Source organism: Gallinula chloropus (assembly GCF_964237585.1).
Source record: "Gallinula chloropus genome assembly, chromosome: 5".
Lineage (NCBI taxonomy): Eukaryota > Metazoa > Chordata > Aves > Gruiformes > Rallidae > Gallinula > Gallinula chloropus.
In genome coordinates, this window is record NC_140090.1 from 75,230,225 (window position 1) to 75,248,182 (window position 17,958).

General features: G+C 37.9%; 1 protein-coding gene across 2 annotated transcripts; it reads right to left on the reverse strand.

Moving 5' to 3' along the window:
* Positions 1-448: 448 nt before the first annotated feature.
* On the reverse strand, positions 449-16,776 carry FAM204A (family with sequence similarity 204 member A). 2 transcript variants are annotated; one of them, XM_084265612.1, is made up of 7 exons: positions 16,467-16,776; positions 15,481-15,571; positions 14,855-14,888; positions 14,293-14,392; positions 12,496-12,585; positions 1,563-1,669; positions 449-1,202 (listed from the first exon to the last, which is right to left on the reverse strand). In XM_084265612.1, exons 1-7 carry the CDS (start codon positions 16,704-16,706, stop codon positions 1,151-1,153), a joined length of 714 nt encoding a protein of 237 aa, XP_084121738.1. In that variant the 5' UTR covers positions 16,707-16,776; the 3' UTR covers positions 449-1,150. The 2 variants fall into 2 exon arrangements, with proteins under 2 accessions (XP_084121738.1, XP_084121737.1); XM_084265611.1 differs by having other exon boundaries at positions 14,293-14,395.
* Positions 16,777-17,958: the final 1,182 nt, after the last annotated feature.

The window sequence follows — 17,958 nt, forward strand, 5'->3', positions numbered from 1 at the left end:
AATGAACAAAAATGCACTATTCCATGTTGGGCTGCAAACCTAAACTCCTCGAATTGGTGCCATAAAACTTCAAATTGCTATTTGTTGGCAAGTTGTTTTAGCCTCAAGTACTTACACAGTAAATCACCATTACGCTAATACCATACCTTTGGCCTGAAACATATTAATCTTGGTTAACAATAACTGACATTTACATTACCAATTCAATTCAGGCATTGTGGTGACTAAACATATAAGCAAGAGCTTCAGGGAGAAGAGTTATTAGTTCTGAATGTGTCCTTACTTTTCACTGAGAACAATTCTGAAGAAGCATTATCATCAATTCTTGTTATAATCTTATAACATAAACATTCAAATCCTAATTGATCTGTAAAACATTTGACTTGAAGTACAATCTGCATCTGCTTCTTGGGTGCAGCTAACCACACAACAGAACGTATTTCAGATATTTTTCAAGATAAGTATTTCTATACTTTGGCTGCTCAAAGAAACCAGGACTTTAAAGACCTGAGATCTTGGGAAGGAAAACAGGAATTAGAAATGTTCTTTAGAACATGGCATCAGTATACCACATAGAGCACCAGATCCCTCCTAGGAGAGGGAAGATGGACTTTTTCAGCCAATTTTTTTTTCCTCTTTGTATTTACTAATGTTATAAATGCATAGATAACAAAGGATTTAAGCAGGTAGGGTGGTTTTGCCTTTTAGTGCCTTCCCAACTCCAAAGCAATGTGAAAAAGGGGTACTTGCCACATGAAGTCTGTATAACCTTAGCAGGAAAGCCTCCCCTCTCCTCAGGCCCACACGCTGTAAGTGCAGTGTGGCACAGAACACATTTGGCCCAAGTATTTTACTCCAGTTTCAGAGAGTTCTCTACCAGACTCCAAACATGTTCTACAACGTGTTAGCTAAGACTTTCATTTTTAGGGGAAAAGTTCTGTATTTTACATAGTACTGATGCTTACATAGCACTTTTGCTACACTAGAGAGAGCACCAAAAGACACTACAGTCTAACAGCATTAAAAGAAACCCAAGGAATTTGACGCGTTGGGTTTTGTTTTGGGGGTTTTCTTGTGTTTTTATTGATGTGTCCCACAAAGGTTCATCAAATAAAAGCAGGTGTCTGACTCCAGAGGAAAACCAGGAAGATTACATGTATCCCATGTTGCTTTTGGTCTCCCATCTTTTCTTGGCTTCAAATCTGAAATACAATACAAACAACATGTTAGGATACATGAGTATGTGTGTCAAGTATTCAACCATACTACTTTTAATAGCAAAAGAAATAAAGAACTTGTCTTTATTATGACATTAAAAATATGATGGCAAATTTACCATATAACCAGTTAATTAATTCTGGTAAAACCTCTGTACTTAAGTCTGATACACTGCTCAAAACAAAAAAGCCCCCAAAACCTGTCAAAACCCACCAAGGTTAAACTAAACAAATAAGATTAGCACAAGCCTATTTCAACTAAGAAAACATTTAACTGAGATTGTATTGTATACACTTAGTGCCAATGAAACCACAAATGTTTAATTCCATAGTCAAATGACTTACCCCCAAGCAAGCTTCTTTTTCTTTTGAGCTTCTTGGGCAGCCTCTGCTTCTTGCTTGGCTTTTACAAAGTTGCGGCAAGCAGCAGCTTTGGCAATTTTCACACCAAGCTAAGACATAAAAAAGAACAAAGGAAAACTGAATAGATGCAAATGGCTCATATGAAATTTAAGCCTCACAAATTACTTAGTCTGATATTGTTTCTCAAAAGTCAATAGATATTAAAGTATCTTTCAAATATTAGGCTGACACTGTACTATTAGATCAGAAAAGCAAGAATGTCTCTTGAGAAAAATAGAGGAGTAGGACCCTGGGGCAAACAATCCTTTCCACCAGATCCTTCATTTTTTCCAGAATAAAAGCCCACTAGATCGGTTTGTGGGTTTGTTTTTTGAAAAATATATAGACAGAGATATACAGAGAATTAAGACCAGCCTCTGACTCTGCTAACACTACAGCATCAGGTCTTACCAACACAAAAAACACACCCAAAGAGTAAGTTTTATACAGACAGACCTGCAACTGCCACACATTTTCCAGTAGCACCAGTAGTCATGTTTTAATCAGTCTGTCCAGGAAGTAAATGAAGCAGCGTCCTTAGAGTCCACCTGGCATTTCAGTCTTCACATTACCAGCTTTTAGATTATTAGCATGATAATATGCATGCTTTTCAAATAAGGTCATAATAGGCTGTAGGTGAACACTACTTTACTTTCATAAACTTATTCATACTGTGAGAATTAAGTTCACTTTAGTGAATGTCAAGGGCGGGGGGGAGGGAAAGAAAAAGCAAGAAGGTACTGTGAACTATGACCAGATTGTTTTCCTGAATCAGCAATCATAACTTATTCATTATATTTTGAAAGTGATGTCATGACTTGACATTATCTGCAACTAAATTATGAATTACAGAAGAATTTAGTCATGAAAGTTACTGCTTTTGCCAAGACAAACAAGCAATTCCTTTAGCCAAAACTGCAACAAAATGTGACAGGGACAAAAAGGTTTTTCTTCCTATCTGATCCATACCTACCAGAGTCACTAACACATCTCTCACTGGATATTCTAAACATCCTCCAAATGTTATGGGAGCATCAAACAAGAGATGTATGGCAGGACTAAGTGAAAGACCACTCCGTAACACTTTGGTTCAAGTTCCATTACTAATATACATCAATAATCTGTAGCATTTATACAGGCAATTCTTATTTACTAAGATGTGTTTTGTCCAAGTAAGATGGATGTGAGAGAACTCAAGAGTGCATCTTGAGGCATAGATGCACTGACATCAATAACTGTCTGTAAGCAGACTGTTACCCTGATGGTTCTGTTAGAGTGAAACACAACAGCAGCCCTGCAAGCTGTTCTACCTTACGGGCCCTTTCAGGGTTCAAGATTCAAGAAAGTGGGAGTCTACACACACGTAGGTAGTAAGTACAACATCACTTTCTGCTTTGATGCTAGAAACACTGGCAACACAAACAGTTAAGATAACTAATATTTTAAAAGGAAAATGGGGAAAATATGTAATGCTAAGAAAGTTTGATCTATTTGCATGTTGTAAGGTCATAAATACATACCTATGGAATCACTTTGATGCACAAAATTCATGTGACATTTCAAAACTTTTATTAGCTACATCATTTCACCCCTGAGCATTATTATCTCTTATAATTCAGGAATTTAATGCCAACATCTCAACTGCCAAACCTCAAGTCAAAGACATGAAGGTAACATTTGCTTATCTGCACTGTCACTTAGTATTTTAGGGCAGCTATTAACTTTAAGGTACTTGCAGTATAAAAATGCTTAAGAAAACTCACCAAGAATGTTAAAAAATGTTTACATGTTAATTGAAACAGGACTAAATATTAGCTAAAAAGCAGAGCAATCTGATGGCTAAAATCCAGCTGCAGAGCCATGCCTTTATTTTTGAACTGTATGAGGAATAACAGCATCTCCTCAAAATATATTCTAGTGGCCTCCTGAACACTTATATGAATATAAATACACACAACTGAGGTATTTGATCTGTATAAGACAGAATGAGTTCTTCCACCTTTGAAAAGTAAGGAAAAAAATGGAATAGGATCCTCTGTTGTGGACGTGGAAGGAAAAGGAGAAGCGTTTTGCAGCATTAATATTATCGTTTCCAGGCTACATAAAGTCAAATTTTCAAGACACAAACAGAGCTATGTCACATACAAATGCACACAAACATTTTAGTCAGAATAAACGTCTTCTGCTCCTGCCCACACCCAAATATACATCTTCACTTGCTTCCGACCCCCTTCCCCCCCTACAAGAAATCCATAAAAGCTTGGTCAATGGGTTTTACATTAAAAAACCCAACATTTCAGGTCATCAGATAACCCAATAAAATACAATCTTGAAAGAAGTAAGAAAGCATGAATAAAAATATATACAACATTTTCTTGTGTAGTCAAAGTATCAGCATTTTCCATATAGAACATCCAATATTTTGCTGCATTTTAATTAAGGTGTCTAAACATTATCACAAAGAACTGCAAATTGGTCAGAGCACGCAGTAAGGAAAATTAAGCTCTAAAGGCTTTTTATCACCATATTTCAGGAACCAAGGGTGTAAAATGTTCTAATTTGGGATATATTAAAAGCCATAAAAGGTCTTTCAAAAAGATTAATGGTACTTTGCTTGGATTTAAGATAAGGGCTTTAGCTGGTTGGAAAAGCAGGGCCCTGGCTAGACCCTTGAGGCATTCATCTTTACAGCCACTTGGAAGATTTGTAAAAGCGTCTGCATAACCTCAAGCAAACGCACTGCGACATTTTTTTTTTCAAATTCCTTTCAATTTTACAGGTTTAAAGTGTGTAAATCATATTGGGTAGTAAAGCTGATATAACGGTTCATCCTTGTAACACAATATATATATATTTTTAAAGGCAAACTTGAAAAAAAAAAGAAACAACTTGGTCTCTACAGGGCAAAGACCTTTCCATTTTGAAGTTGACCGATAATCATGTCAAATATCTTAAGTCTGGCTGCTTAATGCAGCATAAATGAAAATTCCTTATCCCTTATTTTTCATACATTTTCTACTCATCTGAAATTGTTACCTTGTAACAAATTTCTGAGGCACTGCTGCTATTTTATTTTTTCAGAACAGTTTCAAGGCATTTATTGAAAAATACCAATTATCATACTTTAACTTTTTTATGGAATAACAGGTCTCTGAAAAAATATTTATGCCATTCTCTTTTGTTCTTTAATTAAATGAAAACAGATGTTTTCTGAAGTAAAGCGGAACCATTACTGGAGTACTTAAAGTGTTAAGGTCTTTAATTTTTATATCAGTTTGGTCTACAATTCCTGATTGTCTTTACTCAAGCTCAACATTAATGTCAAGCAAGTTACCTAGGAGACGAAAGAGATCAAAGAGACAAAAAACCCTCAAATGTCTGATTAATCAAGCCTGCAAACAGCTTATTTCTTTTAGCCTGCATGCAAGTATGAAAATGAGATTCTGGGAGCCGTACATTGTGCAGATTTGTTCATTCTTATCAGAACAAAGCCAGCGGCAGCTTATTTCATGGATCATTGGCACTGTCATCAGTGCTACACAGAACGGGTGACAGCTCCTCATTTTGAGGCTTGAACAAAATTAGCAAAAAGTCGGCACAAATTAGCCTCTCATCTTTTTAGTAATATGACATTATTCATTTACTTTTTATCCAATTTTTAATTTTTTTCCTTGTCAGCTATCCCTTTCTAGTGTTTCTTGCCCAGCATCATAAAACACTTTTTAAAACAAGCAAAGAAATGGCTGAAGTTGAAAAAAGGATGTGAAGTTTGGGCAGAAGAGTAAACATTTTTATTAAGTTGCAAGATAATCTACTTTAACTTACAGAAAACTCTGCTGAAAATGATGACATTTGACATTAAATATCATCATAAAGCAAAGCCATTTCAATAAGATAGCACCAGGCTATGTAAATGAAGAACACTACAAATAATGAAACAACAGATTCAAGAACTGCTCCAGAAATATTTAGGTGTGACACACAAACATGCTGCACCTACAGAAGCTCCAACAACACATCTATATTCAAACAGGTCCTGAAATATCCTACGATCACACCAGAGAAGCCAAACAGCCTTTTAATACAGTGTTACAGTTTCTCATCAAATATGAATCTAGTTATTTCAGGCTTGCCTTCAGCAATGATTTTCTCCTTTTATGTTATGGAATGTTATCCATTGCTGACGTATATAAAATATATAAAGCAAACAAGAATACTGAGTGGATTTTGCAGTGAAAATTGTCCCCTTTCAGTGATGTGCTCAACTTCCACTGTAAAATACTTTGTAATACCTTTGTTGTATTTTTATGCTGTGCATTACAACATCAAATTATATTTGGATGACACAGTAATGGAGCAAGGACAGAAAACTGTTCCCATATTAAGCTCGTTGCTAGATTTAAACATTTAAATGCAAGTAACTTCCTCCATTCATGAGAAAACACAGCATTAAAAAATTAACTATAAGCTGCTAGATGCTTTACACAGCCCCCTTATAAGAAAGGCAGTTTTAAAAAAAAGAACTGTAGTACTGTTTTCAGCAATTTCTTTATCTCTGTTCTTCTAAGTAAGAAAGCTTATTAACAAGCTTTGAACTTAAAATCACATTTACAATAATGTGCCATCAACAGTTTTATAAGCTAATTAGAAAAAAAGATTAATTAATGACTGGCTGCTAATAAAATGGCAATCATGAAGAAAGAAACCAAGGGTGCTAAGCTTCAACTACCACCAATTAAGAGCTAATTACAAACAAATTATATATGTGTTTTGCTGTGGGCTTTAATTTACTAAAATGGTTTTAATTAAAAGAGAAAACATGCTGATTAATTGAACTGCAGAAAAAATCTACAGTATAAACTGTGCTTTGTCTGTCTCTTTAATTAGACTTGTAACATCTGAAATCTTTTTTTAAGGTTTGTTAAGGAAAAGATATACATAATTAAGGGAGCATAAGAATGTAATTCTAGGTGATAACCCTGCCATGTTCCAAAGGTTAAAAGAAAACAACCTCAATGAAGAGAGATATTTGGAGGCACCTCTACTATATGTTAGAAAGAAAATCCTTCAGGAGAGGAAAAAAAAAAGAAACTCTTCTTTTTTTTTACCCCGACTCCTTCAGTGGGGAAGCCTTCCAAGTTAATTGGTACTCAGTTACATTCCATATAAAGCCACATCAATCTCTTCAGGTACCTACAAGCACCATGATATATAGGGAATGTTGCACTGAATTTAGAAATGAAACTCTATTCTACCAATAGAAGAGCATCAAACACTGTAACCTGTCCTTCCAAGACAACGTGTGTGTGTGTGTGTCCTCATGATCAATCACATCCTACCCAGATTTTTAAATGGAAGACAGCTTCCAGAATGGTTCTCAGTGGATATGACATACAACCATGCTTGTGTGTTTCCCATAATGATACGGCTAGAAGGTACTTACAGGCAAGACATACTAATTTGATCATGAGAAAACAGTCGAGACTGAGGCAACAAATTTTGAAGACAACAGCAGGACTGATCTTGCTGTAACACAAGAATGATATCCCAGTGAATAGCCAATTAATTTCACCAATTATGATGTAATCTTTCTTTTAAGCTTGATTACAATACCACAGTTTCCCTATAAATTGCAGCTTTTTAAATATCTTTCACTAAAATGCCAGAAGCCACTAAGCTAAGCACTTAGAAACAGTGCTGTCAATAAGCCTGCACTACTTAAAGACTGACAACTACCCCAGTAATTTAGCACACCAGATTTAAAAATATTTTTAAAGTTCCCTTTGACAGGTAAATCTAATATGGCCAAGATTATTTTATCATGTTCAAGTTACAGCCCTCAGGCTAACGCACTCTTAGACAACGTGGCACCTACCTACCAGGCAGGTAACACAAAAACCACAAGGAAATGTGAAGTTTTCTGTTTGGCCAGATTAGTTCTCAGAATAAAAGGACTGCAAGAAATGTGCATTCTGCTTCTTAAGACACTGCACAATGATCCAAGTACAACACTAGGAAAATTATTTCTCTAGGGGAAAAAATTGTTGGAAAAAGATTTTCAGTTTTATATATTGGGGGGATACATTTTAGAATTGATTTAATTAGGAACTTTTAGAAGTATCACTCCAAACTGAAATTGATTTACAGCAAAGTGAAACTACTAGTCATCTCCACGGACCATCCTTACTCAGAAGGATAAATACCTCCAACAATGCACAGTCACGGTGCTAGTTTATCAGCACTTATTCTTCAAAAAAGCCTAGGCATATTCCCACAAACATACTAGGAACAATTTAAGTAGATGTCAAGATATTACTCCAGAAAGGTTTTCCAAAAGGGTTAGAAAAGTGGACATCATTCCAAATGTCTGCTCCCAGCTACACAGCCAAGTACCTGCTACCATTCTCAACTACACTACCCCAAAGCATCACCCAGTAAACCATTTTATCTCAGCCCAGCTAAGCATCCACGTAAGACTCGTTCTCTCAACTTTGAGTCTAAAAGGTTCACAGTTTTCTACCTAGCTCCTCTGTCTGTATTAACTCTTCTACTGGCACCTCTCAAATTCAACGAGTCATCTTTGAATGCAGCGTTCAAACAGTAGGTTTAGGTATGTCACTCCACATCTGAAAAGCAGATCTGTAAGACACGGAGAACTCCCTGCCAATGCCAAAAGCCCTGGAATGTTTTAACCAAGACAGCAACAGGATTCCAATAATAAACGTTAACTGTGCATATTATACCACAGACACCACAATGAATTCCTAGTTATTTAATACTAATAGTACTATGTTGTAGGTTTTACAGAAATAATTCTGACTAATAGCGTGATTAAAAACCCACAGTGAGTTACAATTAAGCAGCACAACCCACCTGCATTATGTTTATTTCATATGAATTTATCAGAGAAGCCCTGACCTTACATACTGTAACTGCACACAGCACTGAGGGGCTCTAGAAGCAGTCTAGCTCCAGGAGGAGGTACTGGTGGCCTAAATTGTTTTTAACAAGAGAATGCAGACATGCATGTATTCTTTCAGAAAGATTTTCACAGAGATAATGCAAACAAAAATCTCAGGACTACTAAAACTCTTTGTGAAGCAGAACACCCCACAAGAAAACATGCTGTGGGGATAGCTGAGGATGCTGCAGTTAGAGATTTGCTACCCTGGTAACTCCCAAACTAACAATTTACCCTTCTATCAATTACTCTTCTAGCCCACAAACTAGGACAACAAGGGACAGGGGACAGTACTTTGTGGTGAGGTTTGCCAAGAATGAGACTACCATCATTACCATATAAGTACAGTTGTTTTTTTTTTTTTTAAAAAAAGTGCTACTGCCAGTTGAAAAGGGGGAACATTTTAGGTAGTCTCAAAAGCTATGCAAGAATCTACACATGTAGTCACTAGTAAACAGAGAGCCTCATTTGTAAGGTATCAGAGTTCTCTCAATCTAAAGCTGTAAATGATACCATATTAAGAAGTTTTCTTCTAAAAATCAGTATTTGTGCTTATTCAAAGCAGAAGAAAATACCAAATAAATATTGCTCAAAGCCTCATTCACAGCAGTACAGGAACATTCTCCATAAAGAACCTGCAACAAGTAGCATGTGGAAACCGAAAGACCCAAAACCTCAAAGCTGTATCATTTCAGTTTTTAGGATATAAATTCCAGTGATCCACTCACAGCTGCCAGAATGTGCACACTGCCTAAATCACTGATTTTAAAGGACTTAAAAACCCCCAACTTTTCTCACTGTGTCATAACGATAGCACACTGACAGCATCATTTTGGCATTCCTTTGCTTTTCAGGACATGTTTTTACTGCCTATTCTCATCAACTGTTTATTTTTGGCTTCATTTTTCTAAATACTGAAGCTGCCCTATCAGTTTCACAGGCTTATAAATGTTATACATCAAAAATTAGTTTCACTTATTAAGGCAGGAAACGGCTTTAAGAACTCTGGGATCTGTGCCTCAAAGCAAAAGCTTTATCAGCAGGTTCCAGTCACTGCTTCTTGCAAAAGAAAATGGTGCCGATTAAAACCCCATACACCTGATTTCAAACAGAACACCTACCCACTGAACATTCTTCACATGGCTGCAAGGGGGGGGCTGTACCCCAAACAGAAGGCAGCTGTTTCTCATACACTGCCTGCACCCAACCCTGCCACACCGCTCATGAAAAATGAAAACTATACGTACAAAGATGAGGTTGAGATAAAAGAACAATAATTCAGCCACTTATTTTGAGGCTTCAGAAGTGGTGTACTTCAATACAGCCTGGCTTGCTCACAACATTGTGTTGCTTTTGGAAGTTAGAGGGATACAAATAGCCACCTACTTCAACAATTAACTCACTTCTAAGCAGCACTGTGTAAAATGAGCTTTAAAAAGGGACACTCCTTCTCCTTGCAATCTAAAGAAAAGTCATGATTGAATCAATACCACTCAATATGAAAGCAGTGCTTTATTGTCTCTACTTGTATAGACAATAATGATTTTTCAATCAACCTCTTCCATAATCAAATCCTTGTCTATAGCTCTTCACTGAAACAGAATTAGTCACTGTTAGAATGATTTCCTTAGAAGAAAGAGTATTTTAAAAGATCCATTAAAAAAAAAAATAATCAACAAACCCAAAAGCAAAACACAACAGCTTAAAAATGACAAAGAAAAATGAACCTTGCAGTAGTGGGTTACGTAGCACATCCTCACAACAGCAGAGAACCCCAGTGAATTCACATGGATCCTGCCTCGACAGAGCTCCTCATGAGATCAAGCCAGAGTCATTTGAGTTTTCCTTCTTTCAACATCCTATTTATTCAGATAAACCCACTTAACCAAAACCAAGTCAAGGCTGTGAATACTAATAGTGTTTCAAGCATTTTGTTTTCAGAATTACAACATGCTAATATTTGAAAGTCAACAATTTGGAGCTAATGTTCCACAAATAATAATACATTCCTGTAGCACCTGGGATATGCTAGATGTTGTACAATCCCATGGCTACTGAAATCAGATAACAGTTTATCATAAATATTACAAAACTGTAAAACTTCTTACATTAATTTGTTTTTATAGTCAAACAATTTGTACTAGAACCTCAGTATGTTTTATTGATTATGATACTCTAACCACTTTAGAGTAGATGGGATAATGACATTTGTGAAGGAGAACAGCAAGGGTTTTTTTTTTCATGTTGCACACATGAAAGGTAATATAACAGTATCACAGTGAGAAGCTGGTCAGACTCAAAGGGAATGTGTTTTTGGACACATCCCCATCACTGTCAATAGCTGCTATCTTTGTGGATTGAAGTTTTGTGATCATTGGTGAAAAGGCAGATAAGAGTCAAATCATTAGATACTGCCCTGACTGACAGAATGTAGGGGGGTTTAATGATTGTGTAAGAACATGCTCTGAGAAAGTTAGTCTCCCCTAACACTAGAAAGCCTTAAGAGCTGTATTTCCCATTTCAAAAGCCATCTGTTCTTTAAAGCCATTGCAACATTGTATTTTATTACACTAACCAGATTTAAATCTGGAATGTTACATTAAAGCTTAGCTTGAAACTTGGTATATAAGCAACATTTTACATATTTGGATGAGAACAAGTATTCAGAATTGGTCTGTCTTAATCCTTCTCTAACACTTAAGAATTTGGTAGCATATACAGTGGACAGAAAACTCCATTACCTCTGTAGAGATGGAAGACTATGGAAGAGTAAAAATTTCTACAGTTAATTATAAAATACTATAATTAATTTCTAATATCTAGATTATTTATGGTTCCAATTATAACACTCTGATGACTTAAAACTGACACATCTCAAATAGTACTTCAGCTATGTTTCTCTTACCTGGCTTCACAACTACTGCAATTATCTTTTTATCCTAATTTCCTTCCTTTGCATTTTCTCCCTCCCCCCTGCTCCAAATAGCAACAGACACAGCAGCCTTCATGGATTTCAGTTACGTACTTCAGCTGCCACCACCATCCAGAAGTGCATCAATTTAACTATTTCTTACATGAAACTGCAGGTACCAGAGGTATCTGAAAGATTTCTCACCAGTTTATGCCTTCACTCAGCCCTACATACAAATTTAAAGGGTCCAATTTTTGTAGCAAAACACAGCACAGCCTTCAAAATTACTCAAGATACACCAGCTAACAAGACAGCATATTGAAAAGATGGGAGTTTCTCTCACCTGATCTTTTTGTTTTAAATATTTTATATTAAAAAAAAAAATCACAAGGAAAAAAATTAGTTTATTCTATGAACATCATTCTAAAGCTATGGAAATATTTGACTTTCATCTACTCCCATTCTTCCTCAGAATTCTTCCAGCAATCAACTGCTGACCACAGGAACATACAGCAAAAAGCACCAGCGTACAAGTTTGGGTATATCTCTCCTTATTTGGGCAAATATCTGATTATTTGGGCATGTCTTGCTCTAAGCTTGCTAAATCTCTACCTTTCTTCAGGTTTCCCAAGCTTATGGGAGAGGGAATGTAAAAGAAAAATCTGAGGCACTGGGAACTGACAGGAAGGGAATATCCTCCACAAAAAAAGATTATCAAAAGCTCAATAGAGATGACCAGTTACTGACTCCTCTGACCAGTGGAATCTGCAGGAAGGCTTTAAGCAAGGTTACATTCATGGTTTTATTTTTAATTCTTATACAAAGCTACAGCTACCCAAGCGTTACGACATCAGCAGCAAAATCCTTCAATCACTGACAGAAATCTGCTTAGGAAGTAAGAAAGATGTCCCAAACAATCTTCAATGCTATTTTAGTTATGACACTTTTGTACAGATGTACAAAATTAAAAGTTTCCTCAGAGCCTTTGTTAATAGCCCACTTACCTCACGAGTGGCTAATCTATCACTCAGCTCCTCAGCCTTATCAATGTCACCTTCAGCCACAGATTTCTCTATGCTAAGTTCAAGGCCAGACTAGAAAGAGAAAAAAAACAAACCTCTTCAGGGCAAAAAGCAACACATTTCAAGGTAGCATCTCCTTTCTACAAATATTTCCTTCATAAAATTCTTTATTTTTAAGACACTGCTTAAACCTGTAATTTCGTTGTAACACAAATCACTTTGTCTATGTATTGTAAAGGACAGTATAATTAAGAATTCACTGAAAGGCTGCCTGAGCACAAATCATTGCATTAGTTCCACCTTATGTGCAGGATAATACTGTAGGTTAAAAAAATTACACGGACTAGTTTATGCCTGTCACAATAAAATTTCATCTGAAGATCTGGCTTATCTCTTCCATCCCTGGAGCTTTCTAAACAAAATGTGAAATATATGTGTCAGGTAACATGAAGAATGGCAATTACCACTGTATCATTATGGTTCTAAGATCTTATCTTTACCCAAAAACTGAGTTCTGGCGTGATGCCACCCCACTATGCTAATAAATTAAAAATTCTAGCAGTCCTACTGAAAACAATGGAAAAGCCTCTTAATTTAACCTCTGAAAACACCAAAGTAACCTTTGCCATCAATGTAACTTGTTTAACAACAATATTTATAAATAATGTAACAGTAACAACCAAATATTTACTGAAAGTTATAGTTTGAAACCTCTGAAGGAACACAGCAGGGTAGCATAGCAGCAGATCCTGACTTCAGAATTTCACAAAAACTCACTCATAATAGAAGAAAACTTGCAGCCTCACTGGTTTTAAATGCTAGTGATGCTAAAAGAACACATTTGACAGTTTCATAATGTACTTTTAAAAGATTAAAGCAAAACAAAATTCTAGAAAAGCAGCGATCTGCAAACACTGCACTCCAATTATTCAGGTGAAGGTTAAAGAAGTGCACAGCTGGAAGCTAGTGCTAGTCAGTTCTGTTAAAGTCTTTGCTGAAAGTAGGAAGGCATACCTTGTGTCATAGTGATAAAATCCCTATCTCACATTGATATTGTCTTCATTTTAACACTTTGGGCCTCATTCCACACCTGTGCTGAGCAGTTAATGACACCTACCCACCAAAAGAGCTCAGACAGAAGCAAACAATGTCTCCCAACTTGCATGCAGAAACTTACTTTAGACAAATGAAAGATACCAAATGTGTCATAAAGGAGGCTAACTGAACTTCTGAGGACATAGAGCTTGTACATGTCTTTACTAGAGGAACTACAGAACAAACAGCGCTACAAGGAACTCACAACATAATGACTTTCTTAACTTCTCCATCATGTACCAGTGATTTCAAATAAAACTGGTTACACAATAGTCTTTATGAACAGAACGGGTTGTAAGTCCAATAAAACTGTATGGCAGGTTTGGCCTTTAATTCCTACAGCCACCTTTACTTGATACATTTTAAAATTAACACACAACTAAAAAAAAAACCAAAAGAAAAAAAAAAGAGAGTCAATGCATATGAAGTCTTCTGTCCCCCATGGTAACAGAGGACAGAATTAAACAGGAAACAAGCATGATACTGTCTCAAAAGCACAGCAACCTTCCAATCTGAGTATGATTTGTGTGATATCTCAAAGAACACTCAATAAAAACATACACTTCCTTGGAGTGATTTGATAACTTACTTTCAAACAAACAGTCTCTGCTTTATTCCTATCTCAGTTAAGGCTGGGTTTTTACTGCCAATAAAAGCTGACATTGCTTTTGTATCAACAGTCACCTTTTGTGGAGCCTTGCTACCCACAGGTGATTCAAATCTGTCATTGATTCCAAAGTATTGTGTCAGTTCTTTCCATCTGTCTTCATTTGCCAACTGCTGGCTGCTAAAATAAAAAAAGTCATTAGTGCAACCAGTTCCCTTTCTACAACTTGTAATATTCTTTTCAAGGCTAAAAGAAATTCTTTCATTTGACAGACATTCACAGTTTTTAATGGAACTGATGTTAATTAATCTTTCTCCCCCCTTAAATGTAATACAATTGTGAAAGCAAGCTTGTATGCAATTCCATGCAAAACATTATTAGGAACAACATTAGGTCCATTTAACATTGCATTAAATAATACATTTGAGTTATTTTTTTTTTAAATAAAGCAATGAATGCCACCAAGAAATCACTAGAATCAAATTCAGCCTGCCTGACAGACACTGAACAACTTCAGCAGGTATTTTACACAATGCTCAGAGCTAGGCTTTGGCCATGGATGGGGTGGTCAAGTTTTTTTTACACATTCTGCCTGATGTTTAAAACAGACCTCAGAGCATCACATTGACCTGGTTATACCTCTTAGTCACTTCATCGTTCTTTTTCTGTTTTGCTATGGGGAAAAGAAAAAAAGGAAAATAAAACCCAACATTAGACAGTAACACCTCCCAGCATCCAATGAAGTTAACAGAACTCTAACTGGTCACATTTCCCTTGAAAGATTGACACATACAGATTTTTACCCAATGATCATGAGGATTTAAACCATTCAGCTGTGAGACTTTTCATACAAAAAGCTTATCACAATATTTGTGAAGAATTTTTAACCAGAACATGCAAAAGTATGTTTCACAGAATTAATAAAAGACCAATTTATAATTACTAAGTATATCAACTGAGTGCTACCTCCTGTTTAAAGAAAAAAAAGGAGGCACATATTCTTAAATTTCAAGTGGCAATTTACAACATAATCCTACAAGTGATGCATACAACTGGAAAAATAAAGTCCTAGATAACAGAGTACATTTACAGGGCATTAAATTATTGCTACCAAAAACCCCACCCAAAAATCCACAATAAGAACAACTTCCCCCCAGTGATTCCCCCCCAACAAACACCCCCCCAAAATCCAGCAAATCCCACCTCTAATGCATTTGATACTGGTTTTATTTTGAGCAAATACAGCCTATAATTACGTAACACACCTTTTCTGGGGCGTTTTCTTTTTCGGCTTTTGTTTTCCTGAATCGCTTGGGTTTTCATTTCCTGATTTTTCTTCTGAAGCTCCAAAAATTTCTACAAGAGTAAGAAAATGCAGATCAGTACTTTATATTTTAAAAAAACATTACAGCACACTGAGATATTCTGTCCAAATACTTCACTTATCCACAGTACCTTGGTATATCAATTACATTAAAATTTAAGCATTGAGAGAACCCAACTCTGATAGTGTTCAATTGGAATTGGCTCTAATTTTTTCATCACCTCTCTGACTTTCCCTAAATCCCAGGACTATTCAAGCCCCACATTTTTCTCACAGAGAAATAATAATACACTTCTGCTGGTTGGGCACTCCTGAGCTATTCACTGTATCGTTATTGCACACAGGCTACTGACACAGACCAATGGATAGAGAAGAGGAACTACCCTTTGTCTATTCTTCTTTTAACTTAAAAGCCTAAAACATAGATTGCTTTGGATACATATAGTCCCAGTCTTTACATGCAACAGGAAAATCAGAGTATTATAAGCATCTATGAGTCTGAACAGCTACAACCAGCAGGCTACACCCCTACTTCGCAGGTGAGCATCACCAATACAGGGGCTGATACTCTGCTGGAAATCCTTACCAATGCAGAAAGCAGATATGAAGAAGCTGAGAGCAGACACACTACCAACACCAGTCTTTACACAGTCAGAGGGATATCCAAACATCTCCCTGCTGCACTTCCAGTCACAATGTGAAGAACAATAAAAGTTACATATATTTGCTACCTAAATTCCCGTCTGCTCTGCTTAAAACACTCTTAAGGTATACTGCAATGACTGCACTTCGTTGATGTTTCATCACATTTCAGATTTACATATTCAATATTCAACGTGGAGTTCCTTTAATTTAAAAATTAGTCATTTTACCCTGAGTATGTTGCATTTACACTCTGGAGATTTAGAGCCTTGTTACAATACCTACATTCCACATATTTAAAGAAATTCCAGAAGGGCAAGCTTGAGTGTTGCTTTCTTCATCTGCCACAGACAGCAAAACAGGTTCACTGATGGCATTACTTTCAGGTCCATTTGCCTGGGACTCAGAAAGCTGAACTCTTTCAGTATCTTCTTTTGAAACTGAACTATGTGGCTCATCTCCCTCCTCAGAGCTTAAGTCAACATCACTTTCGTTCAGTCCTGGAGGTAACAGCCCACTCCACATCCTCCAGCCTAAACAAGTCCAACGCACTTCGAGTCACTGCAGAGGCACCAGAGTTATGTGACCTTCCCCATCCTGCAATATACACAGAATCAGCCTGCAGAAGAGAGAAGCACAAATAGCAAAACATAGCCAGAAATACTTTATCTTGAGAAACATAACTGCCATTAGATGCTTTAGACGAGCGCATTATAAAGCTTCTAATACTTACAACTTCAGAAGAGTAGAGAATTTACGTGCACAGGTTGAAGTTACCAGCGCTTTTGTTTTTCCTCGCTCCTTAAAAGCTTTATCACTTCGCGCTCGCCTACGGCTGATTTCAGCTTCAGGGCGATGCCGCCGCGGACGCCTCCCGGCTCTCCGCGAGCAGCGAGGCAGCGATTCCCCTTCCCAGGGCGGCGCCGCCGCCCCCATCGCCGCCTCACCGGGCAAGGCCGAGCTCAGGCGAGCTCCGCCGGCGCCCGGGGGAAGGACGGAAGGCAGAGCCGGCTCGGGAGGGGGGCAGGCCGGCGAGGCGAGGGCAGCCCGCTCCGGACGAGGAGACGCAAAGCGAAACGCCACCGCAAGCCAGAGCGGAGAACGCAGCCGGCATCTCCCGCCCCGCCAGCCCCCCACGCCGCCACCAAACAACGCGCGTTACCCTCACCACAACCCCGCCACCGCGATCCCCCCAGGCTGTGTTTACCTGCCCGCCATCTTGGCACCGCCAGAACAAGCCGCCTACCGATTGGACTCTGCCTGGAAGCCAATCAACGGGCACTTTGCTGCCGTAGGCCCGGCCTCTCTGGTCTCCATGACAACTAGGCCCGGCGAGCGGCCGTGCCAAGGCTGAGGGAAGCGGCCCCGGCCCGAGAGGCGCGACCTTCCCGGGCAGGGGCTGTACCCGGGGGAGCTGTGGGGCACAGGCTCCCTCCTCGCAGTGGAGCCGCTCTGGGCTTCCCCGCACCCAGAAGGGTCTTATGGCCCAACGAGTGCAAGTGACGTGGCCCTGTTAGAACTAACAGCCCTGCCCAGGAAGAAAGGCGACGAGTCTTGGAGCAATCCTAGTTGCCATAAAGGAGTATGACGACTGTTCCAAAACTAAACCTCGGGATTCGTGCATTGCCCGAGTGTTTGTGCTGTGACAGAATCACTGGGATCAGCAAACTGCACTCCTCAGGGATGGAAAAATCCATTTTAAGGGTCTTGAATTAATGTGGCAAAGAGAAAAACCTCAAAAAGGCCAGTCCCAGGTCATGCAAGGTTGTTCACTGGG